Here is a 25,855-nt window from a genome sequence, read left to right as displayed (position 1 = left end):
ATTCCTCTGGAGTTTTCCACAACTGTGCACATCTCTCTTGTGCTTCGAAATGGCACCATCACATTTCTCCTCTTTATTCTTCTTACAGTCTAAGGTCTTGATGAATAACCTAGCTCTACAGCCACCTCCCTGGACACATACGTCTCCAGGACCAACTGTCCACTCCCGATCCTCTTCAGTGTCCCCATGACACTTTAGCCCAGTCACGATTTTTGGGGTGAGGCTGCCGTAAGCTCGGCGACAACTGCATGCCGTTAAGTGTGAACGCTGCGAAGACGGCCGTCGCTGACAAAACCTGGATATCTAGTGTGCTTAATCCAGTTGGGTCGCAATGACAAAAAAAGAGCTACAGTCGACATGGTGTTAACCAGTACAGCGGTAGAGTGAACAACAACAGAATTATAGTCACTTTTCTATCAGATAGACCTGATCTATCTGATCTTCAGATTAAACCAGCTATACAGGGTGTAGTCCACCTATGTGCTCCTGCCTCTGCTGAAGGAAGTATTCACTACTGAAATTTCTTTTGTGCAGCATCCTTTCTGAGATAGCAAATCTGTCCATCACTTCCTCATCACCTGTTGCCAACATGTCCATTGAACTCTCCACCCATCACTTCTCTCACTTCTGGGGATACGCTGTATCACTTCATCCTGCTCACTGCAGAATTTCTCTGTTTCTTCTTACTCACATCCATACTTGTGCTGCATTACCACTAACACATCTTTACTTTTATTTTCTAACTCATCATTTTGCTTCACACTCCAGCCTGTCCAGATGCCCTCCCTGACACAATCCTCACGTGGGTCCAGCCCAACGAGGACAACAGTTTGTGTCCCCCTGGAAGCATCCTAGAGGCACCCACACAGTACAATCCAAATATGTGGTGTTTTGTCAGTGTGTAGCAAACACAATGCTTCTGGAAGGAATAAAAGACTGGATACAAAGAAATTATTAAAATGAATGGTTAATTCATCTTGGCAGGATATTTTGTTTCAAATCTGAGGATGTTTCAGGTTAGAAAACCAAACAATAAAATACGATCCAACAACATATTTACCATAGAATTATTACAACTTACTTGTGTTTGACAGAGTTCCCATTTCTGTGTAAGCAGGTTAAATTTCGAGTCTGGTAGCCGACTTGGATGTCCCACAATGGGCTCTCCCTGTTAAGGCGATTTCTGGGTTGCTCATTCCCAGTAAGGTCCCTGGTCTTTGGATCAGTCACTCCCCCTTTGCCCTTCAAACCCTGGCCTTTACTATTCCTGCCGTTAACTTGGCGAGTAGGTCGAGTGTTTGGTAATGCACAGAGGCTCCATGGCTCAACCTTGAGACTGTAAATGCCTTCTGGACCACTGCAAGGCCCTAATTTACAAGAGCGGATCTCAGTTAGATTGGGACATGCTGTACCTCCAAAACGTGGAGGAACCAGGATGCTCCTGACCCTGTTTCTGAGGCCTGTTCCGCATGTTTTTGAGCACGGGGTCCATGGGGAATAGTCCGAAGCTATGCAGTCCTGGGGGCACGGGATCCAACAAGCCTGCTCCAAGCGAGGCTTCGGCTCAAAGTACTCACAGATGACATCCTCTGCTGGAGAATCATCTGACTTGAGAACACATTGCACCTCTCGAGCCTGAATGCCCTCCTCACCCCCACTGCATTTTGCAGGCTGTAAGGCCACAATGGTCCTTGCTAAAACTGGCATACACTCATTCCAAGCACCTAGTTTCCATTCATAAAGGTCCCTGTGCCAGTCACACACACGAAAACAGTTTCTGTCGTTAGAAGGGCGCTGGTTTGATTCACAGTTGGTATAAAGTGTGGTCCAGCCCTCCACATGGGCACACCAGACTACACGGCTTTGGCTGCCACCTGGACCACAGTTGCTCCCCATGCATCTTCCCCATGGGCCTGAAAACAAAAAGAACAATCTGTAGTTACGAAGGGAGTTCCACCAGACAGAAGCTGCAAATGGACAACCTGGTGTGTTGTACATATAATTAGATATGTATGTAATAACATTACATGATGACAACAACAAAGTTTTCAAGGGAAATTATAAATTACAACAAAAAAGTGTGAGAATTATAGCCACTCAAAGTCAAAGTACCCAACGATAGAAGGACTAGCCACCGGGACTTTCTTTTTTGTCTTTTTTATTGGCTTTAACAATCTATATATTCTCCATATACACCTCTATATATCAGCAAGGTCATTTCCCGCTTGCTTCTGTTTCCTGTGGGGTTGTTGACCTGATACATTTAGTGCAGATGTGACACAGGTGTAGGGGAACTATGGGTTGTCTTTCTCTGGTTGGCCACTATGTTTTCCATGGAGGTACACACATTCCTGCTGGGATCCCTTCTGAGTGTTGTTGTGTCGTCTTTCCCACCCAATACGTCGCCTCCACGTTTGATTCCTTTGGTCCTGGCTTGCCTGTACAGGGTCTGGTCCCCACTCCTGTAGGCGTCCAGCTTATCCAGATGGAACTACCTGAGTCCTTCATTGAGCCGTAGTTTATTGTTGTTTGTCACAAAAAGTAATGTATGATAGTACAGTGTCTGAGCTCATCCAGGTCAGTAGCTGAGGCTTCAAAAACAGCATGATGGGTGCAGTCAAAGCAGGCCTTAAACTCCTGTTTGACTGGGCTGTCCCCTATTCCACAATTGTTGCTGATTTCAGTGTCTGTCTGTAAATTGGGATGAGATGAACTACAGAATGATCAGAGTCCGAAGCTCCATGGGAGCCAGAGCGATAGGTGTCTCTTCTTACAGTGTAGCAGTGGTCTACAGCACCACCCCTGGTGGGATGTGTGAAATGCTGCCTGTATTTAGGGAGTTCTTGGTTGAGGTTTGCTCTGTTAAAATCCTCCAGAATGATGAGCAGGGAACCTGCACTACCTCTACTGACCAGAACACATGAGGACAAATCGCATGGTGACTATAAAGGTCCACAGTTTATGTAAAAGCTTTGCAGGTGAGGGCTGCAGGACCTCTCCAACGATGAAACATCGGTGACACCACCTTCCTTAGGGTTCCCTGAACACTCCGTTACACTCAGAGAAGGTGGAACTAAGACAGACAGAGGGCTTCACTGAGCCAGGCTTCAGTGTTACAGGGGCGTCATGTAGGAAAATGGTGGATAGAGATATGCCATGTTTCCAATCGTTGGATGATGGATGGAGGAGAACTGGGAGTAATTTGCTGTCTCAGCTTAACTAGCGTACTAGCGTGACCAGTGAGGAGATGCAGAAAAGTGAACACACACACAAAGTATCAGGCCCAGGCAGACATCTTGTTCATAAACTCCAGCAACTGTTGACTGGGGACGTTTCAGGACTGGACTTGGACACAGGTGGCGTCCTGTTACGGTACCACGCTGGGACTAACTGATAGCAACCCGTTCTTTCACAGATTTGGAGACACAGTCTTCATGCCTGGGTGCTTGATGTTACACACTTACAGCCAGGAAGGTGGTTGGAATACCTGCATTCAACGATTTAGATGGACTAGTGGACACCTTTTCCCTGTTTTTATTAGCATTTTACACAGTATTGGAGCCTTTTTTTTAGAAAAGAAATCCGGATGTTCAAATGTCAGTGTTACTGGGATAGAGGTTAGAGGTCACGGGTGCAGACACCATGTTGGCCATGATCATACGTCTGCAGCTCACATTTGCTGAGTGTGTTGTGGGATGACTTGGATATGTGGAGGGGGATGGGCAGCTCAAGCTTTAGAGGTTGACAGCTGTGACTCTAGATAATCCTGTTGTACTTACAGCTACACAAATGGATACATGCAGCCACACATGGATGGACTATTCAGTGAAGACGGGCCGGGCTGATGCAGGGATGAATCCGTTTGCTCTGCTGCCTCCATCAAACTGTTTCTGATGATACACTACCACAACTGCTCATAGGGATGGGGGGTCTTCCTTTAATCTGGATTCCATTACTGCTGGTGAGAAAGCCAGTGTATGATGTGTGGGCCTATAAATAAAGTTCTTCTGACTAAATGAGATTGTGGATATTCCCTCCGCATTAAAGCTCTGACACTCACTAAGGTGTGTTAATCATTTCACCCCTTTACTACTAAGTGATCCATTGCTTAAGCCTCTTGATTCTGAAGGTCAGAAAAGGATGTTGTCACACTTGCCTGCGCCTTACGACCATTTTTTATAGTGTGTCACTGGCGTGTCCCTGCATGGCCTGCATCTCATCAATACTGTGTTGTGCTCTACTGTTATCAACCGTAGTGCCTGTAATCCATCTCGGTTGTCTTTTTATCCAACCTTTTTCATCATCTATTTACTTAATAGCCAGTTTTTATCTTCCTGTTTGTTTGGTTTGTTTTTTCAAGGTCTGGTTCTGGACCATGTAGCAAATCAATAACTTGGATTCTCTAAGTAGTATCCAGAATGTTTGCACACAGATTTAAACAACTAAGTTCATGTAGACCATGACAGAAGCTACAGCACCAGCAGGAGCATGTTCCCTTCAAAGGGGGCTTAGAGAAGGATAAAGAATATCAGTAAATTAAGGACTTGGTTCCAACTGGACCTTCGTGAAGACAAGGGAGAGTCAGAGGGAGCAATTACAACCATCAACTCCAGAAAACCACCATAGAGAAAACATTACTTTAGTGGCACAACTAGCAGAAAAAATTAAAAACTACATTTTAGCAACAGGACAGATGTTGGCCACTTTCAATGACCATTGGCTGGTTTCTTGACCTCATTAACAAGTCTCTGTTTAGGGGCCTTTTGACTGGGAAAAGCCATTTTGTTTTTTTGTAATTGTAGCCTGGTAAATTTCTAAAGACCTTGAATTAATTTTATGACCCTTTCCAGCTTGTAAATCAGCAGTTCCTGATTGTAGAACAACTGAAAAGCGCTTTTTGGCGAGGCATGGGTCACATAGGACTCAAAAAGTTTCGGTGGTTTTTATCAGTCACAGTGGTGCTAGTCCACACTTCCAAACTCATATAAGACTCCAGGTGTGGTAACATCTGGTTCCAATTTGTTGTTTGAGGTCATTAATGACCCTTTCCCACCATGAGGTTTTAAATAGTTGTTGACAAACAACTGAATTCTCAATGATCAGATTTTTGTGTTGTTATTTTATTCCCATTACAAGTGTCAATATTCCTGACTTGGATAATGGTCAGATCACAGTTTATGACAAATTTATGCTGGACACCATGACATTCTAAAAAGTTCACTTACTTTTACTTTCTAATGGTCTTGTGAAAAAAAAAAATCAAGTACAAATGTACAATCTACAAATTGTACAATTATACAGTTGTGACTTGCGCTTGTACTGTTAGATTACAGTGACTTCCTGATCGGCACCAACACGATAATCCTGAAATAACTTTAAGTAGCATCATTATTGCTGCCAAATGACGTTGTGCACCTTTGATAAGGAGCCTTGTTTTTCCTCTGACCAAGGACAAATAGTCGCACTAATGACAATAAAGGAGTAAACTGGTATTTATATACCTGAAAATGCTGAATATGATGGAATCAGTGTATATCTACAGGCTAAAGAAAAAACGGTTTTAATATTAGATACGATGAATGTGACATCAGTAAGACCAAAAAACTGGGTAAACGCAAGGTAAACAAGCCTTATTAACTTAGTGGGCTATTCATATGCAGGATGGTCAGTCCTCTCAGCCTGAGCCCATCAGCTGTTCTTACTAATCCATCAAATTGTCACTTGTAATTAGCCCCCACTTCATGAGGCCAATAGCATTACTGCATTCATTGTCATAAACAGACGTAAGATGGAAAAATGCAAAAGTGCATACATGGTGGTGTTTCACGACCTAACTGCAAATGAAGCCAATATTTATTAGAACTGTAAAAGTTGGCCAGATGGAAGGTCAGACCTGAGCCGCTGCAGCCTTGGACAGACCACCAATGTGGATCAACCTAACCTGACCCAGACACGAAGAGCACACTAACTGGCCAAAGCCAGGCCTGTTGTAGCTGGGGATCGAACCCACCGTGCTAACCACTATGCTGCCCCAACGGGCCTTATACGTTTGTGACTCTCAGGCAGTCAAAAAAGAAGACACTTTTGTAGATGCTGTCTGTGTTTTCTAACAGCTTGTTTGATATCCGTCTCTCTTGGGACAGTGGAAAGGCAGAAAACGCTGTGCATCATGCACTGTTTCAATACAGCACATTAACACCAGAGAAATCCTCTTATGTCACTCTAAATAAAGTTTTTTGAATGAAGTATAATCTCTAAATCTGCCATTCCTCCTATATCAGTAATAGCCTGGTTTTAGTGTAAGCCCTGCCATTTAGATTAAACAAACTCTTATGTTTTGCCACCGGATGGATCGAGGAGTTTCAGAGGAGATATTCAGTCAGCAGGATATTATCTCAAAAGCTACAAACCGGATCAGTCTAGGTCAAAAATTGCATTGAAATGATGCTTTTAAAACTAACTGCAAGGCCATGGTTTCCTGTGGACTCAATGTATATTTTCGCCTGCATTGATATTGAATTATTTACCACTGTACTTATTATTTGTACGGTACTTTAAAAACAATCAAAGCCTGTTGCTTCTGCTGGAGACTCCAGCTGAGTGTCGTGATGGTCAGTAAAAAAGGATTTACACCCAAACTGTGGTTAAAAGAAGGAAAAAGGGAATTAAACAAACTGTCCTGCAAAGCTCAGGAGGAAGCTGAAGCACATTCTAACGGTATCTGTGGCTGAAGGAGTTCAACAACAACTTTCCTGCAAGTTTAATGTTTTTTTAAAGGCCTTGCTTTGAACTTTTGCAACAGAGGAGAACGCTGGAACGTTTGCACCGCTGTGTTTATCCTGCAGTTCATGACAACCGCATGACACATGGAATCATACAGATTTGCAGGTATTAACATGGAGGTATTAAGGCTATTAGGAGGAGCTATTAATCTATCTAGTGACCAACGTGGGATTATCTCTGACTTCCATCCTTTTTAATTTTGCTTTTCTCTGACCTATAATCTGTTGGCAACAGAAATGAGCCAGACACCTTCAGTGTTTTAGACAATTTACTTCTTTCTGCTGCTCAGGTGAGGTTAAAACTGAAGTGTGGGACCGTAATGATTGTAAGAAGTGACAGCAGAAAGGCACAGGCTGTGGAGCGTGACCTCACCTGGCGAGGTGAGAACGTTGGAGTAAATGGATTGGCCAAATCAAAGGACAGAGGGGACTCCTCCCTAATCTGAATGCTAGATAATCTGGAAACCTGGAGAGATTATAGGTCTGGATTTAATGATGTTCAGATCTGACAAATGGGCATCAGATTGAGATGACAAACGAGACTGAAATTATTATTATTATTATTATCTCCTAAATTGTTCTGAATTTAAGCGCATGTTGACAGTGTGGATTTTTGCAGTGTCAGATGTGATGATGTGATGTGTTCATCATGGAGTGAATCAGGAATTCAAAGATTTTACACCATGAGGTTGCTTGAAATTATTAGTGGCTGTAAAAGCACTTGTAATTCTTTTATTTCTAGAATTCAGAGCAGTCTAAAACACTAAAGGATGAGCATCTACTGCATGTTACTGTGCATTTTTTCCCCCATATTTTAATATGCAAATATATGCTGGATGATTATTAATGAGGTACAGAAGTCTGGTGTGAAACAGAGCAAAGAGTCGAAATAGAAGAGGTAGACCACCTGAAACCCTGAATAAGACCATACCATGCATCAGTAATAGTGGACCAGCCAGGAAGAGGAGCCGAGGTGCTCATTTCCTCTTTTAGGTTCTCGTCTTTAGACAGGCTGCTGATCTTTATGATTAGATCCCAAACAGATATCTTAACGTACACGTCAGAGCAGGTAAATCCTCTAGATGTGTAATAAGGACACAATAACAACAATAATAATACAGAAATCTTCCTGTAAGGATTTTCATTACGCTGCTGTCAGCTTACTCAGGATTGATTGTAGCCGATGGAGTAACTTATAGTTTATGGTTTATTTATCCCAAGGGGACAATTCAGCAAAGAACCCAGCACAGGACAAGGAAGAGAGACAGACACAGCCAATGACCACCAAGCACGAGTGCTTTCCTCCCTCCACAGACACCCATGCAGGGTGGAGGCAGAGAAGGATTTTGCTTGATGCTTAGTCTTGACAAGTGTTGCTACACGACGACAGCCTGATGGCATTAAGATAAAGTAGTTTGACCACCTGCCTCTCCCACAGAGGTCAGGTCGCTCTGGTGGATTTAGGGTTAGGGTTGAAATAGATATCACCAAACCAGCAAACAAAAGAAAATGGTAAGATGTTCTCAATAAAGGACTGAAATCTCTTTTTTTGAGTGTTGAAATGTCAAAAATAACCTTCAGGTGGGTAGAGTTGCTCTGAAGAACCATATTTTGGACTAAAGGCTGTATTTCAGCTAGACTCAGGAGGAAAACACTATTTACCACAAAAAAATTCTCCTCTAGTTTAGATTTGATACATGAAAAATGCAGTTTTTTTTAATGCTACCAATGTAAATTTAGCCCAAAATGTAAATTACATGCAAACATATACAGATCTAGAAATTGTTTAACATAATTTCATTAGTCACCAGAGCTAAATTCTTCTATCTGATTTTAAATGAGTTGTATTTCAAAGAACAACATCTCGAGCTCAACTGTTGCAGAGCATAAATACTGTAGCAGAATTATGCTGTTGCATGACAGAGAGACATAATCACTCGGAAGCAGTCGGGCAAATGTAGGCTGGATCAAACCCTCCGTGTTTCAGGCTCTGGCTGTTTCCTGAAGACCCTTCACTGGGCTGTCTTTCCTGGCTTCTTAAGTCTCTGCTCTTGTAATCTCCTTACTCAACTACATCCTCTTTAAAGATGCATGACCACAGGCAAGACATGGGATATGTCAAATAAGGTCAGGTGCAGGGAGGGGGGACAAATAGGGCCTTGACTTCCAAGGTTTCTGGCAGGGATGATTAAATCAAGAGATCCACAGAGATGAGGGAAGACCTCCCAACCGAGACACTCGACCTTGTACAGATTTGTACTTGATTCCAGATGATGTGCAGAGATAAAGAAAAACTACAACTGTAACAAAAGAGACTTTTTTAATGGAGAATCATGGACAGGCTCTCAAATATAGGCTTTTGGAAGTTTGGCAAGTCAGAAGAGAGCCTGGGAATGTGTAAATGATGCTGATATCATGTTTTATTTTCATGATATCATATACGATCATTAACTGGTGCTTCAAGTACCTGTTTGCCAGAGGTAGACAGACTTCTCATCGTCTATCTGTGCATGAATCTTCCAGATAATCCAGAACAGCAGCAACGGCACCAAAAGGTTCCAGCTCCCCTCTGTCCCTAGTAGGTGGGTCCCGTTGGCACCCCTCCTCCATAGACCCATGCCGAACCACACGGAGAAGTAGATCCACTCAGGTCAGGTCAAAAAAAGGTAGAGCAGGAGATGAAGGAGCCCCGGTGAGTGCAGTGTGCTGCAGTTTAGTACCGTCCTGCATTGGTCCTGCAGGAGTTGTAGAGGAGCCCAGAGATGTTAGTTTCCTGGGCCGATGGCTCCAAAGGGAGGCTGCCGGCGATGGAGGAGCGGTTGGACGGTGCCGTGGCTCTCCTCCTGTCTCCCAGCAGCACAGTCGTCTCTCCCTCCGTCCTCTCACTGTGGCGTCTGTCACTATGTGTCTGCAGTCTTGTTTGCTTCACCCCCTCCCTTTCTGCCAACTGCCCCCTCTCTCTCTCTCTCCTCACACTGTTGTTTCCTCCCTTCTCTGTGCCACTCTTCTCTCCTTCCATCTTGTGTCTCTCCATCTCTCCTCTGTTCTACTCAACTCTCACTTGTTTCCAATTTTGCCCTTTTTAAACATTGTCTTTCTTACAGGCCACCCCCAAATCCAAGAAATAATCCAAACACGGCTTAATACAAAGTGGGGGTGTGAAGGTGGACAAAACACCAAAGAGAGTTTTGTGATTGAAAATGTGAAATGAAGAGATCAAGAAAGCCAATAAGCTCTCTGTTCCAAATGGGGGTTTGGAGCTGAACAGATAAAGAGCTCTCAAAGGTACCCATCTACAGGCCAGCAAGCTTCAATATCAGGACAATCAATCCTGTGGTCTCCAAAGATATTAGCCAGGGCGTCTCCAGAAGGACAGCAATCATCAACTGTGAGTTTAAGGGGCTTAACCTCAACATGGAAGGAGACACCTGTTAAACTGCAGCCTCAGAGAACACAACGACACCATCTCCTGGCAGGGGAAGCAACTGGAGGAACCAAGACTTCATGGTGCTTTTGAAATGAGAAACTCTTCGCTGTCCTGGACCACCATCCAAAGGGTTGTGTCCTGTTCAACCTCCTGAGGGCCACTGAACATCCTGAGCATTTACGCTCCTACATCAAGGACACCTAGGATGGGCTTCTACGAGGCACTAAGTCCAAACAAAGAGATCCAACAACAGACTGAGACTTGCTTGGAGATTTCAATGCCCCAGCAGGTGCTGGTGGTCCTCACTGTCCTTGTTACCTGCAGCTATCACAGGACCGACTGAGACACTGTCCACTGTTGACGTGGCTTCGACCCAGAAGAAATTGATGCCCTCATACTGCCACCACCAGGACATCTACTGCAGAGTTGCTTCTCTGACCCCACTGAAGAGGCCCTCAAGGACTGTCCCACAACCCCAGAGACTGGTGCGAGAGAATCAGATACTTTATCAGACATTAAACATAAATACGGATGTTATTTCACTGACAAACACGTGTTTAGGTTTCTGAGGTTGACCTGTCCGAATAAAACTGAAAACAGGATGTTGTTGAATCTGTGCTTCCATCTTTCAGGTTGCACCATCAGCATTTTCAGAAGCTGACTGAAGCATTCCCACCAAACGATGTGCTGATCTTCATCTTCATCATCACCGATGAGGAGCTCAGGAAATGACATCTGAAAGACATCTACTGTAAATGCAAACCTGGAACATAGGAGAAGCACTAACACATCCCAGCATTATCACAATACCTGTAAGCTGCTAGGATGGGCTAAGAGTTTCCTTTTGGAGCAGCAGCAGGGCTGGAACAGCTGCTGAGACCCTGTTAAGACCCATACAGTCAAGATTTCAGTTTAAAACATGAACATGTCAGACATGTTTCCTCCAAATATTCTGTAATTTTGTCAATCAGTAAATGCTTTGTTGAACAGAGGTTTAAAAGTGTTTTTAAAGGGATGAAAAGTGTGATTTTTTTTTTGATTTTTTTTTTTAGGATTTATGTAGTCCAGTCTGGAAATTAATCCTGTAGGAATGACGTCAGATGTTGGTGACCCAAACCCAGAACGAGCGTTCTGCAGAGCTCCAGTGGGTCAGCAGATATCATAAGCAGATGAATGACACCTTTCCCATTGAAAGGGTCAAAGCAACAGTGCTTCCAGTTTAAAATGCATCCTGTAACTATGGAACAAAAGTTAGAACACCACATTAAACGATTGCTTAACTGGATTAACCCCACTGGTTTAGCTGTCCTGGACTTTGTTCCAAGCTAAAACCAAATTGGCTGGCTCTCCCATCCAACCTGCTCTACAAATTTGCTCCCTAGATGATAAATTGGATTACATTTGATTCCAATTACTGACCCATTTATCTACCTTGGCATTTGGTGATGATGTGCTCTCCTGACACATCCTGGAGGACACAAAGAAGCTGGTCCAGACGGCAGTTTGCCTCTCAGGCCCATGAGGGTGACAGCATCACCAGTCAGCTGCAGAACACTTCCTCTGCTGCACTGGACAGACCCACCAGCACCAGCCACATCACCTTTTTGTGACTTCTCCACTGCCTTCAACACCATCCAGCCCAGGCTGGTGAACGTTAAGATGGAGGATGGAAGCTGGCTAAGCTCTCAGATGGTCTCCATGGAGGGCATGGACAGCACATTGCAGCCCCTCCATAAAAGAGTGGACAATCTGTGGAGCAGCTTCTGAAAGATCAGAGAAGCTGGTTCTTTTTCTCTGCCTCAGCCTGGGTAAAACCAGGCAGAATCACTAATTCACACATTAATCACAACTCCACTACTCTAACTTTAATCACTGATGCATCATCAGGAACTCCTGAATCTGGATCTGCTGTCCTTGAAGATTTGAAGGTTCCTTGTTACAAGGCTCAGGCTGGTTCAACAGTAAGAAAGAAGACTGACATTTCAGCACAGATTAAAGATGGAAAAATCTGGTCTCAATCAGCCCAGTTACAGCTCTGCCCTCATAATGCAACCCAAACCCACAAACCCAGTCATTACTGGGGTCTTCAGGTGGCTTTAACTTCTGTAGTGACACTTCCAGTATGCAGAGAGACACACTGGCAGAGGGAGATGAGGGAGGAAGAGTCCTCGGAGCCTGAAACTGTGTGAGCCAGGACTGCATCACTATTCTGGGAAATAACCGAAGAAATGCTGATAATATTCACAGAAGGACTTTATAGCAGGAATAAAAAAAACATTTTTAACCCTAATTTGTCAGACGAGTCACCATTTATTGTGGATTTGTTGTTCACTTCTGAAAGACGTAGACAATAAATTCTCATTAATATTGACCAAAAGCAATACATGGAACATCATTCCGTCACATTTCTCTGTTTAATACCACAAACATATCCAGAAACTAAGCAGAGGTGAAATCTTTTCAGAGAATATTTTACGGAGTTGCCTCAAAGGGATGGAATTCCATCACATCTCACAGTCCTTCTGATGCTCTGCAGTCTGAGCTGGTTTCATGAAATAAACAGATCTTACTGGGACATGAAAACCCTCATCCCAACTTCAGATTCAGTGAAGAATAAATTAAAATAAGTTTGCCATTATATAATTCCTTGATCATAGAACACGGAGGACGTTCCAGAAATAGTCGAGTGTAATATATAGTAAGTCCACACGGTGGCGCACATGACATTAGGATAATAGTTCTCCAACTCAGGCCCTTTAAATCTACACGCTAGTTTCAATGTTCCGAAACATTGTAGCAGCAGGTATCACTTTAACTCTGCTGGATGAACTTGAAGACTTTACTTCAGACATAAATGACTGGACTGATAATTTCTTGTGTATTTTCCTTTCCTTTGAAAAAATATAATATATAATGATATTGCAAAGGTTTCAGATCGAATATTTGATTTTTGGATCAACTATAGAAGGTTGATGACAGAAAACTGTTTCAGAAATGATTCAAATAAATCAAATTATTCTATCAGCATAAATTACAGAATTACGCATTTGACATATTTTATTTGTTTTACTTAAAGTAAAAGCACTGAATAAGCTTCTAGTTTAAAGACAAATGAATTTGAAATCAACAAAACCAATTATAAAAACTTGGTATCTGTAATTCTTTTTTTTTTTAAATATATAGTGATGTGCAACTGCGTAGCTGGAAAAAACAAAGACAGGGAGTAATTTTACTCAAACTGCAAAATTTTGAGACAGTTTTTTTTTTTTTTTTACAAATTAGAACTTTTGTCTTAATATGGTTTATGAATTTCACATTATTGTAGAAATACTATAAATCAGTTTCTCCCTCAGCATCTTCTGTATTGGTTTCCCAAAAGCAGGAAAAGCCCTGTGGAGCAGGATCAGAACCATGGTTCCCTTTCTGGGTAGAAGGATGTCAGGCTCTCATGCTGGGGTCCCGTGTTCCTACCTAAATCATCAATAACACAGTTTTAATACCAGACATTGGAATTCTGGCCACCAGGAAGTCTCTAGTCCCATTGCCATGCCTCCAGGCACCAAGAGCACTGCTGAGTCCTGCACGGTGTAGTCCACCGGAACAGGTCTCTGCCACAGAAACCCCTCTGATGGCAGCCCATGAGATGGCCGTACTTTTATTTCACCTGGAATGGGGAGACTCAGGCTGGCATAGGCCTGACAAATGGTGTCAACGACCAAATGCACCAGGTATCCTTTGGGCGCAGGATCATCCGCCTGCTACTCTCTACAGCAACTGCAAATGTGTGTCTCAGTAACTAAGTATGATCTAGATGGACTGTTAGAGCTCACACAGGCCAGAGACTCTCCATCTTTGGGCTAGCCTGACCTTGGCCAGAGTGACAAATCAGCCTTCTGAGACACTGCTTCCTGACAGATAGAGCATGTAACTCACTGACCCCACTAGGCAGAGGAAACTGCCAGGAGGAACAGTTTTCTGTGTGAGAAACTTGAGGTCCAGAGTCCAGTGGCTCATATGGGGCCTGGGTGAGAAAAAGCCCCCATTCTCAGGTCCCAAGATGGAGCTATTAGTCCCCTGCCAGGTCAAAGGCGACATGCTCCACTTATGAAGAACAAAGGGTGCCCTCCAACAGTTTGTACATCAGCTAGCTGATTAAAATCCAAGAGGGCTGCTGCATAGATGTCAATATTACTGGATGCTCTCCTGGCATGTAGAAGTGATTGAAGGAAGCTTAAAATGCAAATGAGGAAGGGACCAGCTGTTTGTTGTGACACCATCCTGAGAATACGTTCCACTGGTGGCTGTAGCAGTTACAGGTAGACGGGGCTCTGGCCTGTACATGGATTGTACAACTGCCTCCTCCAACTCTAGAGGGAACGACTGAGGAGCAGCCATGTCCACAGTCATAGCATTGTCTGGTTTGACTGGCAGATCTACCCTTCCACCTGAGACAGGAGATCTGCTTTGACTGGAAGAGGCTGAAGGGGCTCGTGAAGCAGGTGAATGAGAGTAGGGAACCACCATCTCCCCGGCCACTTCGGTGCTGTCAACAGGACTTTAAAGGGGCCTGTAAGGATTACCACTGATATGTGGTCTGTCCCTACCAACAGGTGCCTGTTCCAGATGAGCAGGAGAAGTTCTAATAGTGGCAGATGGACAGCTCTGACCTCCAGCACATTTATGTGTTCACCGCTGCATGGGAATTCCATTTGCCATGTACTGTCTTGCCTTTCCAAACTGCACCCCAGCCCCTGAGGGAGGCATCTGTCAACACCAGAGTCCTGCGTGATACGGTGTTTCATGGTGGGGGGGGGCGCCCTAGTTGAAAAGTGACTCGCGCTTCCACAGTCAAAGAGCTCGGTTCAATGATTTTGTTAAGGTCATCTTTGCACTCCTGTCCTGAGATTCGATACCCTCTGCACGGTGGGTGAAGCAATCGTTATGATCGAATTCAAACAACCCCACAAAGGTTGCAACTTGAGTTGGGTCTAGGTTGCTCCAGGTTCACCTTGAACCCCAAATTCTGAACATGAGGTACCGTACTCTCTGTGTCCTGTACAATCTGGCCTTGAATTGGGGCACAGATTAGCCAGATGTCCAAGTAAAGTAAGAGCTTTGAGCTTGCCTGCTGGTGAGGTGACAAGGCCACTGCTAGCACCTGTGTGAAGACCCTCGGTGAGAGAAACAGACCATAGGGAAGCACTCTGGACTGGCCATTGAATGCAAATGGCCTGTGATCTGGGCAAATGAGCACATTACATCTTTCATGTCTCTTTCAGGTCGCTAGCCCCCTTCAGGTTCAGGATTGGACACTGACCACAACCTTTTTCTAGGGCCAAGAACATATCTGGACAAAAAAACCACTCAGTTTGTCAGAGCTTACTCTCTTGACAGCTTTTTGTAGTCTAGAGTGAAAATTCCACCTCTTAAAACCTTTGGGTCTGTTACTATCATCAGGCAAATCATCAGGGGGTGGCATGACAGAACTGAATTCTATACCCATTTGCCACTGTAGCAGCACCCATTGGTGAGACACAAATGTCTCCCAGCTGTGCCTGGACAGCTGGGAGACGGCTTCTGTAGATGGTCCGGTTGTTATCTCACCAATCACATGACTTTGTTGATTAGGTCTTGAGGATAGGACAGAATCATTCAAGGTGGAGTGGGGTCTTTTTGTGCATTCTAATGTACATTTTAAGGTACAAAGAGAAAATAAAAACTACTAAAAACAGAGAGGCATTTTACCCTCAAAGTTGTCGTGTCAGAAGCAGGAATTTTAAAAAAAAAAGTGGCAACTGTGAAGATTTCAACAAGATTTAAAAGGGCCAACTTGTGATGATGAGAGGACTGGGTCTTAAAAGCTCTAGTGTGGTGTCTCTCATCTGCAGTGGTCTATCAAGTGTTCCACAAGTGACATGGTCATGGACACACAATAGATTTTATAGATATCTGTGTCAGACTGGAGCAACAGATCTCTTCACCTAGAGCTCAGAAAACACCTCTCTGGGGATGCACCGTGCAGCACAAATCCTCCCCATCAGTCTGAGGTACAGACACACAGCTGTGACCTGGTAAAACACCACAGACAGCAGCCACCTGAGGCACCAGAAGCAGCACCAACAGATGCTGGAGCACCCGTCCAGCACAGATAGATGATGCAAAAGTCATCTACCCCACAGAGTCTTTGCAAAGCTACTATGTGGAGACCAGTAACAGACAGACACTACAACTGGAGTCCAAAATAAGCAAACATCTGTCGCTTCCTGAGGCCAACATGAATGATTTGAGGTCTGAATCAAAAGAACTAGATAAAGAACCTCTGCAAGGTTTAGTGAGTAGTAGCAATAAAACCCAGCAAAAAATAGCAAGACATGTCAACAAATGTTCATTCTGTAACCACATTCCTGCCTGGAACACCAACCCTGCAGGTCTTAGGTGACTTGTTGGATTTTAAAGTAAATGACAGCATCTACAGTTTGATTCTGAAGGATGTGGTTGGAAGGTGATGAAACCTTTTTGTGACTGGAGCACCAATAGAAGCAAGATTGCATTCTACTGTTGTGTGTAGCTGAAGGAGACTAGCTCATCAGATGGTCCCCCGTCCTGCTCCACACTGATGTTGGGGTCCTGACAGAAGCCTGAAAGTGAGACATGGCTGGATCGGCTTGCAAAGTTTTTAAGAAACTGACCTGAACTATTGTGAGTGCTAAAATGTTGTTGGGATGGTTGTCATTGTCACGTCTGCCTTTGTGTCACCATGATAAGCTGCCATATGCTTTCAGGAATTTGCTGGCCTCATTTTGGATGATCGACAACTGTGTCCCATCACTCTCCAGTCAGGTTCCCAGTTAGAGTCTCCCTCATGTGGGGGCGACAAAAACACAAACTAATAAGCTTGAGTACTAAAATCTTTTATTTTTCTTTTATTTAGTCACCTCCTGATGACTTTTTGTTTCTTGGCAGCGAGAGTGTGGTTCATTACTGGAAAAGAATGGTTTTTGCCTGCTTTCCCATCATCTGACATGTTGAAAATTCAATTTAATCATATTGGCTTTTAAACACATTTGAAAACTTACAGGTTAAAATTAATTTTCTATTAAAGAGATTTTTAATTTGAAAATTAATCTGAAGGTTGACAGGACCCACCCAACCACACACACACACACACACGCACACACTCTGGTATGCTTAGCCAGAGACAGCCACGCAGAGGAATGGTAAGCGCCCAACTTTCGCTCTTCGTTTACAAACTGTATATTTTCGTCCAATCGAACGGGATTAGTTGATTTCCCGTTGAGATTGCTTTACAGGAGAGAAAATTCTGCGGAGCATCATTACATCTGAGCCTCATTTGAAAGAACGGGCCTTTTATCCCCAGCATGTTGTCAATTGCGCTCCTGCATTCGACGCGTTGGAACTAACGAGCGTCCTCACGGTGCCGAGAGCTTGTTGCATTTATATTTGACCGCACTGGTTTTGATGCAGCGTGTGTCCTTTTTTAAAACGTTAGCTCACAGAATGTGCGCGTCACCAGTGGATTTTAAACAAAGCTAACAGGTGATTCTGGTTCCTGGAGCGTGATTTACAAGTGTTTTAGCCAATCACCGCGCGCGGCCCGCGGACCAATAGGATGCGTGATGTCGGGTCACGTGATCGGCGCCAGCGACTCACAGCCCGGTGGAGCATGATCGAGCCACTCGGCTGCTTCGCATTCACGCTTGTTTGACTCCTTCCCAGCTTTTTCTTCCGTCGTTACAAACGTGTCAAGGCGGAAAAAAAACCCTCAATGTGTTGACGTTCGCACGGTGAGCAAGAAAGAGGGTGGAGGGGTGCTTCGTCAAAGATAAAGATTCGGCCTTTTTCCAGCGATTCCCCGTGACTGGTAGGTAACCAGGAGAAGGCATGTGGCCACCTTCCTAAATGTGTCCTTTTGTAGAGATTAAATACACATCGGTGCCATTTGGATTCGTCAGGATTTGCGCAACGTAGCGTGCTCAAGTTTGAGGAAAAGGTCGTTTGAAAAGTGCTCACCGTGTTCATTATACGGTGAGAAAATGGGCCATTCCTGTCGTACATTGACCCGCCTCTGCTAAAGTGAGGTAATAAATTACAACACACAAGGTGTCGTCTGTGTCATGAGTGTGTCCGTGTGTATCTGAAATCCTCAGATAAGTGTTGTCATGGGGTTAAAATGTAACTAACGCAGGCCGTAAACGCCCGGATGGTTATTTTGTTGGTTTTCCGCCCATGGGATGAGATATTAAACTGCATTATGGCGTTTTGGTCCGACATGAGGACCAATTTGACCAGAGCTGCTCTGAAAGTGGATCTGTGTGATGGAGGCAAGGCAAACATTGGATAATAGCAAGAAATGTCAACACACGTTGCCATTATGTAACCACGTTCCTCCCAGGAACACCCATGCAGGTTTTAGGTCACTTGTTAGGTTTTAAAGTAAATGACACAGGTCGAGTCTGAAGGATGTGGCCTGGTTGTTGGGAGGAGATTAAACATCTTTGGGACTGGAGGGTCCCACATCCTGCTGCACATGTCCACACTAATGCTGTTGGGATGGTTGGATGTGTCGCACCACAATAATCTCTCGTATGCTTCCAGGTATTTGCTGCGCTCATTTTGGATTACCAGCAACTGCGTCCCCATCAAGATGGGGAATGGATTGTCTGAGACGCCCCCGAGTTTCCTCTTAAGCATCCCTTTCTTCCAGTCATTCCATATTGTCATCCTGGGCCTTGATTCAGCAGGCAAGACCACGGTTCTGTACCGACTCCAGTTCAATGAGTTTGTGAACACGGTTCCCACTAAAGGCTTCAATGCAGAAAAGGTCAGGCTGTCTTTGGGGAACCACAGAAACGGCACCTTTCACTTCTGGGATGTAGGAGGCCAGGAGAAACTTCGCCCGCTGTGGAAATCTTACACCCGCTGCTCTGACGGCATCATATACGTGGTGGACTCTGTGGATGCGGAGCGTATGGAGGAGGCCAAGACGGAGCTGCACAAAATCATTAAGACCACTGAAAACCAGGGGGTGCCCCTGCTGGTGCTGGCCAACAAACAGGACTTGAGACACTCACTGGGACTTGCTGAAATGGAGAGACTTCTGGCCCTAAAAGAACTGGGACCTGCGACTCCGTGGCACCTGCAGCCAGCCTGCGCCATCATCGGAGATGGACTCCGGGAGGGCCTGGAGAGGCTTCACGACATGATCCTGAAAAGGAGAAAGGTCCAGAGGAAAAATAGATAAGATCGCATTTGTGAAGAAATCAGAGGGTCTTCGACCTGCTACACATGTACAATGTTTAACACGCACAGGTTCTATCAGTATAGATTTAAGGTTTTCTAGTCTTTGGTGATGCTGTTGATCAGAAGGAGCTACTTAGAGGAGTATAGCATGAAGATGAGAGAGTTTCAGGTATGTTAATATGCTTTAAAGGAGATGGAGAATCTGCTGATGGTTTGGGGTCTGGACCAGTAAGTTAAGGATGCTGTATGTTGTAAGGCTAAAGACTTTTCCAAATATTACCAAAGTAGTATTTCAAGAAACCCTTTTAGTTGGCAAAAGGAAAGGTGACGTCAGAGTAGCAATATACGGGAATTAAAGTTGATTTCTGATAGGCTTTTTTTTTTTTTTTACTTTTTCACACTGGATCCTTTTAAATCATAATGCTGCATGACATTATTATTGATTTGTTTGTAGGCTTATTTTGGTCCCTCTTTAAATAAAAAAAAAAAGCACTTTAGAGACTCAATTCAGTCGATGGCTCCATTTTTATTTAAAAAAAAAAAAAAACTTATTCACATTTACACTGGGGAACCTTTACAGACATGTGGATGAAATGAATGAATGAATGAATAACTAAGATCCACTTTGCGAGCTGAAACCACAGGCTGCTGTGGTGTGTTGCTGCCGCCTCCGTCTGGAATCTGACCCAGCAGCTGGTCTGCAAAAATAACTGCGCCAGCCAGTTTGCTCCACTTGCTGCCTGAATCACTCATCTGGGTCGTATAAATATGTGTTCCAGTTTAATGAATCTGTGCTGTTGCCGTGTCAACCAGGCTCCGCTATATTTGATCTATTAATACAGGAAGAGGGCCCATCCACACACAACCCTTAATTTATAGAAAAACCTCTCCACACCTCTCCAGCTCCATCTGCACCTTTCAAAAAGTTCCTCTGAGGCAGGAACATCCCATAATACGCGTGTGTGTTTACTTCAGTGTGCCCTGCACTTGGTTAATTGATAGAAGTGTGTTAAAGATGAAGATATATTATTAGATAATCCCAGAACACGAGAAACCTCTCATTTGGTGCGAGTGGGGCCACTTTGAGGCGGATTTAATCTGTTTTCTGAGCAACACCAAGTTCTGATCTGATTAGCAGGTTGTGGGGAAGCCACGTGGGTGACATGAAACAGCCATGTTATTCTCACTTTCTGCCTGTCTCAGCTTCGCCGTCCCGCTTATCACTTTTCCTCTACGTGCTTCATTCCGAGCATCTGTTGCGGGGTGTTTAACAGCACCCACGCAGCTGCTGACGTATCCTAACGGACCAAAGAGTAACTTTCTCACACTAATAAAGTCCTTATTTAAGGCTCGATTTTAGTGAGTAAATCTCTCTTATCCCCTTTTGTCCAGTTAATCTGGGATGGCTTTCCTGCCATTGAAGCCCTCCAGCCAGCGTGGAATAAAAGCAGCCTGCTTGTTCGGAGCAGGCCATCCGTACAGAGAATTCCATCCATTACTGCTTTCATATTGTGAGCTGTTTCAGCTGCTCCTGCTGAGAGGAGCCTCAGGCACGAGCAGCTTTTGTGGTTATTTTCAGGTCGAGCAGGGTGGCAGCAGCACCGAAACGCTGCGCAACATGTTCTGTGTTCCCTCCCGGACCATCAGACGCACTCTGGTTTAGTTGGTTTTTAGTATTGTTTGTGGATCAGATCAGAAGAAAAAAGCTCATTAAGCAAACAGTTAATTAGGAAGGGATTTCTAGAGGAGCTTGCATGAATTTTGGAAATGTCCTCAGTAGTATAGTGTGACCTAACAAACCCTCGATGTTCCTCGCTCCACAACTGCCTCACTAAGCTGTGACAGATACAGATTTACAATATTTATACATCCGAATTATTAATATCATTTCAATATTTCCGCTATGTATTTATCACTGGGATAATCCTGTTTCATTTATTTAACAGGCCTTGAACTTCGAACGCAGTAGGTGGCAGAAACTGTTCCTGGTTCAATGTGTGATGTGACCTGAAAATGATAAAAAGGACAAAGAAAAGCAAGGAAACTATAGTTTAGCTTTACATTCAAACGTGTTGTGTTATTATACTTGTCTGTCTGTCTGTCCCGAACCAACTGAATCCAGATGTTTGTGTTTAAGACACAGTTTAAACCATTTTACAGGTCCCTACAGTAAACAACACGATCAATTTCACACACACACAAACATGCACACACTTTGAATTTGTTAAAAAATAAATAAAAAGATGATTTCCATAATAATTACAAATGAAAATGTTGCATATTTGATGTAACTGAGGTTGAGAAGTGTTGATCGTCATGGTTACACACGCAGAGGCTCCAAATATGTTTTGGCTAAATTCATTTACTTTTCTGCTGACTCCCTTGGAGTTTTTAGACCTGTGCAGATTCCATATCAGCAGGGACCTCCGTCCCTCGCCATTATCTTCATAAATAATTTACTGCTGCGCAAAACGACCCAATTATAGTGTGTGTGTGTGTGTGTGTGTGTGTGTGTGTGTGTGAGAGAGAGAGAGTGTGTTTTACCAGACTGCTGCTTCAGGACTCACATTAGAATTATTTTATTTTTTATTTTTTTTAAAAACGCTTGAGACCTGAATCCTCGAGGGAGCAGAGAAGTCAACAGTGTCTCCTACAGTTTGAGAGAATTTTAAATCTTCCAATTAGTCTATGAATATAATCAAGTCCCTGTTTATTATATATAAGCCTCCGCAGGGAATTCTCCTCGTTTGAGAAAATAAATAAAAGCAAACACGAATCTTCATTTTATCCTCAGAAATTCCATCAGATTTCATTAAATCAGAACTAAAATATTTCTGTTTGCTTTTTTATTTCTTTTTTATCATTGTTTTTTTTTTATTTCTATTAATTTTTCAAACAAATGTTTCATTTTAATATTGAATGATGTCTGAATGACATTTATTCCCCAAGTGAATATCCAGAAATCACCTTTGGGAGGTGAGTGTCGCTCATTTTGGTGACTAACAAAGGACCGCCACGCTGCTCAAAAGGAATTTCATTTGGAATTCTTTGCCAAATGTGAGGATTTATGACACTTAATAATTATTCCAGTTATATATATATATTACATTTATATATTTTTCCCCACTTCTCTTTTCTGCTGTGAGTTTTCCTCACATTTCAGGACATCAACAGCTTCTTGGCTTGTGCTGAGGAGGAAGGTGGAAGTCGAGTCGGGGTCACGGTCAGGGTTACGGTCAGGGGAGGAAGGGTGTGCGTGCGTGTGTGCGTGCGTGCGTGCGTGTTTGTGTGTGTTTGTGTTACCGGGTCCCTTCTGTCACAGTTCCACATCAAATCCTCCAGAGGGGGATATTGTAGCTGTGATGAACACAGATAGCTGCTTGCTCCTCCACTGATATCTGAGCTCCGTTCAGATCTTTGGCTGTCGCAGTTTTCAGAGGTTTAAACGTGTTTTTGATGAGATTATGCAGACTTGGAGGCCTTTAAAGAGGCGAAAGTTGGGATCTGAGCATGTAGTTCCAGTAACAGCATCTGTTCTTTCAACAGTCCAAAACAGCTGTTAACAATTCAGTCTTCAACCTTTTTTCTTTGAATCCCGTTTTTGTCACATTCTTTTAAACCATCATCTTGTTTTTTCTTTTGAGTAAAAATAATCTGCTGAAAAAACACAGACAGGCAGAAAACAACCAGGACAATATGAAACTCTTGTTTTAGAGAAGGGAAACATAGTTGAGCTAAAATTTATTTGGAAATAACAGCATAAAATGAAGAATTTCAGCAGAATAAATCTGTTAGTTGCCCTCATCAAGCAGCATGAACAATGTGGAAGGATGTCGCTGTAGCTTAGCTGCTGGCCGTTCAACATCTGGACAAGAAACATCAATTGACTTGATTTTTCTTCAGTTTGGAGGATCCAGATATTAGGATCAGTAACTGGAAGAGCCCAGGATAGCAGGAGAAACCCATCTCAGTGGTTCTATTTCAGACTCTAATCAGGATTAATTAAAGGAGCACAATCACACCTTTTTAAGTGAGTTGCTCACATCTTCCTGTGATCACACGGTTGTTCTTCCTTGTTTACTTCATCATTTGTCCTCGTCTTCCTCGGCAGACGCTCTTGCAGGCCTGCGTTCACCCGCTGAGAGAACCTGAATGGTCTCTGGTGCCGCCGCGGCTCTCGCACACACACTAACCTGGCAGGCAGGGTTAGAGCCAACACAGAGAAATGTGAAAAGCACGATTTCTGATCATTTCCATCATCTCAGGGAGGTTTGAGCCACTTGAACCAGGTTGAGCTGGAGGTCTCAGCCACCGACGCCCACTGCTGCTGCCACAGGTGACAACGATGTTGGCACGCGCCTCGACTCAGGTGCACCACCCAGGAAATCAGCAGGGACTGTGTCAACCCCATCATCGCTGTGGCAACTGACGGCTGACTTCACAACCAACGGGGGTCTAAAGCACACCCGGCTACACACTCGGGAAGAGCACTGGAAGACAAACCTGGTCAAACGTGGATTCAAAATCCACATCCTCACTCTTTCTGTGCCTTTCACGCTCTCTCTCTCTCTGACACACACACACACACACACACACACACACACACACACACACACACGGTTGTTGTTAGGGATATTTTGCTACACAATAATTGACCTACCTAAAAATTTGAATCTTTTTTTAAAGTGACCTTTTAGCACATATGTATTGTCTTTAATTAGAAATATATTTTTCTTAGCAGACACACACACACACACACACAAACAGACACACACAGCATATGTATGCACGCATGTATCCACATACGAACGTGCGTCTACCTGGACAGACGCAGACGCAGCCTTTGATTTGTGATTGGTTTGTCTAAAAGCGGAGCTGAGTTTAATTGGACCAGACACTCCCTGGGCCACGCTCATTGGCTGCCCCTGCAGCAGCTCCTGACTTCCTGTGCCCCAGGAGGCCATCAGGCGCTGCCAGGTCCGAGCCTGTTTGTTCGAGCCCGTCCTGCTGCGCCTGCCGCATCCCACAACAAGAGAGGAGCGTTAGAAAATGATTCAGAGCGCCTCCTTAAAAACTGCTGGGCTACATTTATAAACCAGTATTTATAAACACATTTGCATATATCAAGATGAAAAAGTTGTTTGAATTGAGGGCAATTTGCATTTGGTGAAACATATGGTAGAGCCACGGAAGCCATGGGCCATGCCTTCATTACCCGATCTCCGTTTCATCAGCCCTTCGCTCCCCTGCTGAGCCTCCCTACGGCGGAGCCTTCTGTCCCTGAGGTTTCAGTGATGGGGGACAATATGTCCCCAAGGTGATGAGCAGGGGGAGCGCCGCATGCACGTAGTTCCTTCAATGATTATTTAATCAGACTCCTCACTCTGGATCTGAAAGATGAGAGAGGTACAAAGTTGTGCTTATTACCCATTTGTTCCAAACACGGAGAGCACTGAGACGGAGGAGAGGAGCTGGAAAACATGCAGGGAAGAAGAGGAGGAAGAGCCAAAATGGAGCCAAGGAGACCTGCTCTAATTAATAAAATCATTTACTTTACAGGAGGTCGGCACAATCCATACATGTCGTTTGGTGACACGTACATGTTTTATCCAATTGTTGTTTTGGATTTTATTGAAGCTTTAAAAGAAATAAGCAGGAAAAAAGGACACGAGCACTTGTGTGTGCGGGTTTGGGAAGGAGGAGGGGGGGGCCCTGTGGCGAGGGCAGCCCCCTCTCCTCTCTCTGCTTGGCTGCGGCTCTCACGTGCACCATATTTGCATGTTTAAAAAAAGGCCGAGGCGCCTCGTGGGCGCTTGACCAGACGCATTTGTTTAGGCGTATTAAACCTGATGCCTGGCCTGAGATCTGAGATGGGCTCTGGGTTCGGACCAGGAAATACGTGCACTTCTGTAGACAGTTTACTGATGAATTCTGTCTCTCTGAATCTCCTTCAGGCCCAGAGATGAAGCTCTTTGGCAGCGCAAACATTTGACACAGAATCCTGGCGTAATTAAACTCCCTTTACGATCTAATGAGACGATAAACTGAATTTGTTTTACGCCGATGTGTTTGGAGTGCAACCTGTTTTTTTTTTTCTGCTGTTTCATTGGAGATTTTTTGAAGCAAGGGCAAACAGGATGAGCACATCAGTAACATCATGCAATGATGGAGGGCAACTTGGGAGAAAAGTACCCAGTCTGTTAATAAGTAATGACTGCCCGAGATCACAGGAACCTCACACAACAACAAAACAACAAAAAAGTTCCTCACAAGCTTTGATAATGACTGTTAATAATTAAATTTATATAATTACCACTTTACATGAAAGCACTGAAGCAGAGGTTGCTGTAGGGATGAAGGTATTGCAATTAAACAACAAAAACAT

General features: G+C 43.9%; 2 protein-coding genes across 4 annotated transcripts; one reads left to right on the top strand and one right to left on the bottom strand.

Annotated features, from left to right (window-relative positions):
• Positions 1 to 1,077: 1,077 nt before the first annotated feature.
• thsd7ab (thrombospondin, type I, domain containing 7Ab) lies at positions 1,078 to 9,684 on the bottom strand. The gene is made up of 2 exons (XM_029838505.1): positions 9,250 to 9,684; positions 1,078 to 1,913 (listed from the first exon to the last, which is right to left on the bottom strand). The coding sequence occupies exons 1-2, from the start codon at positions 9,398 to 9,400 to the stop codon at positions 1,078 to 1,080; spliced, it is 987 nt and encodes a 328-aa protein (XP_029694365.1). The 5' UTR covers positions 9,401 to 9,684.
• A 7,689-nt stretch (positions 9,685 to 17,373) lies between these two features.
• arl4aa (ADP-ribosylation factor-like 4aa) lies at positions 17,374 to 19,976 on the top strand. 3 transcript variants are annotated; one of them, XM_011605132.2, is made up of 2 exons: positions 17,374 to 17,426; positions 18,826 to 19,976. In XM_011605132.2, exon 2 carries the CDS (start codon positions 18,875 to 18,877, stop codon positions 19,469 to 19,471), a length of 597 nt encoding a protein of 198 aa, XP_011603434.1. In that variant the 5' UTR covers positions 17,374 to 17,426; positions 18,826 to 18,874; the 3' UTR covers positions 19,472 to 19,976. The 3 variants fall into 3 exon arrangements, with proteins under 3 accessions (XP_011603434.1, XP_003965741.1, XP_029695084.1); XM_003965692.3 differs by lacking the exon at positions 17,374 to 17,426 and adding an exon at positions 17,860 to 18,091; XM_029839224.1 differs by lacking the exon at positions 17,374 to 17,426 and adding an exon at positions 18,123 to 18,308.
• The last annotated feature ends 5,879 nt before the right edge of the window (positions 19,977 to 25,855 follow it).

This window comes from Takifugu rubripes, chromosome 7, assembly GCF_901000725.2.
Source record: "Takifugu rubripes chromosome 7, fTakRub1.2, whole genome shotgun sequence".
In the NCBI taxonomy this organism is placed as follows: Eukaryota; Metazoa; Chordata; class Actinopteri; order Tetraodontiformes; family Tetraodontidae; genus Takifugu; species Takifugu rubripes.
This window is presented reverse-complemented; position numbering and strand designations above follow the sequence as displayed.

Coding starts and splice junctions, on each gene's coding strand:
- thsd7ab (XM_029838505.1), bottom strand. CDS start 9,400: ATGGGTCTATGGAGGAGGGGTGCCAACGGGACCCACCTACTAGGGACA. Junction 1,914..9,249: donor TGTCTACCTCTGGCAAACAG/GTACTTGAAGCA, acceptor TTTTGTTTTCAG/GCCCATGGGGAAGATGCATG.
- arl4aa (XM_011605132.2), top strand. CDS start 18,875: ATGGGGAATGGATTGTCTGAGACGCCCCCGAGTTTCCTCTTAAGCATC.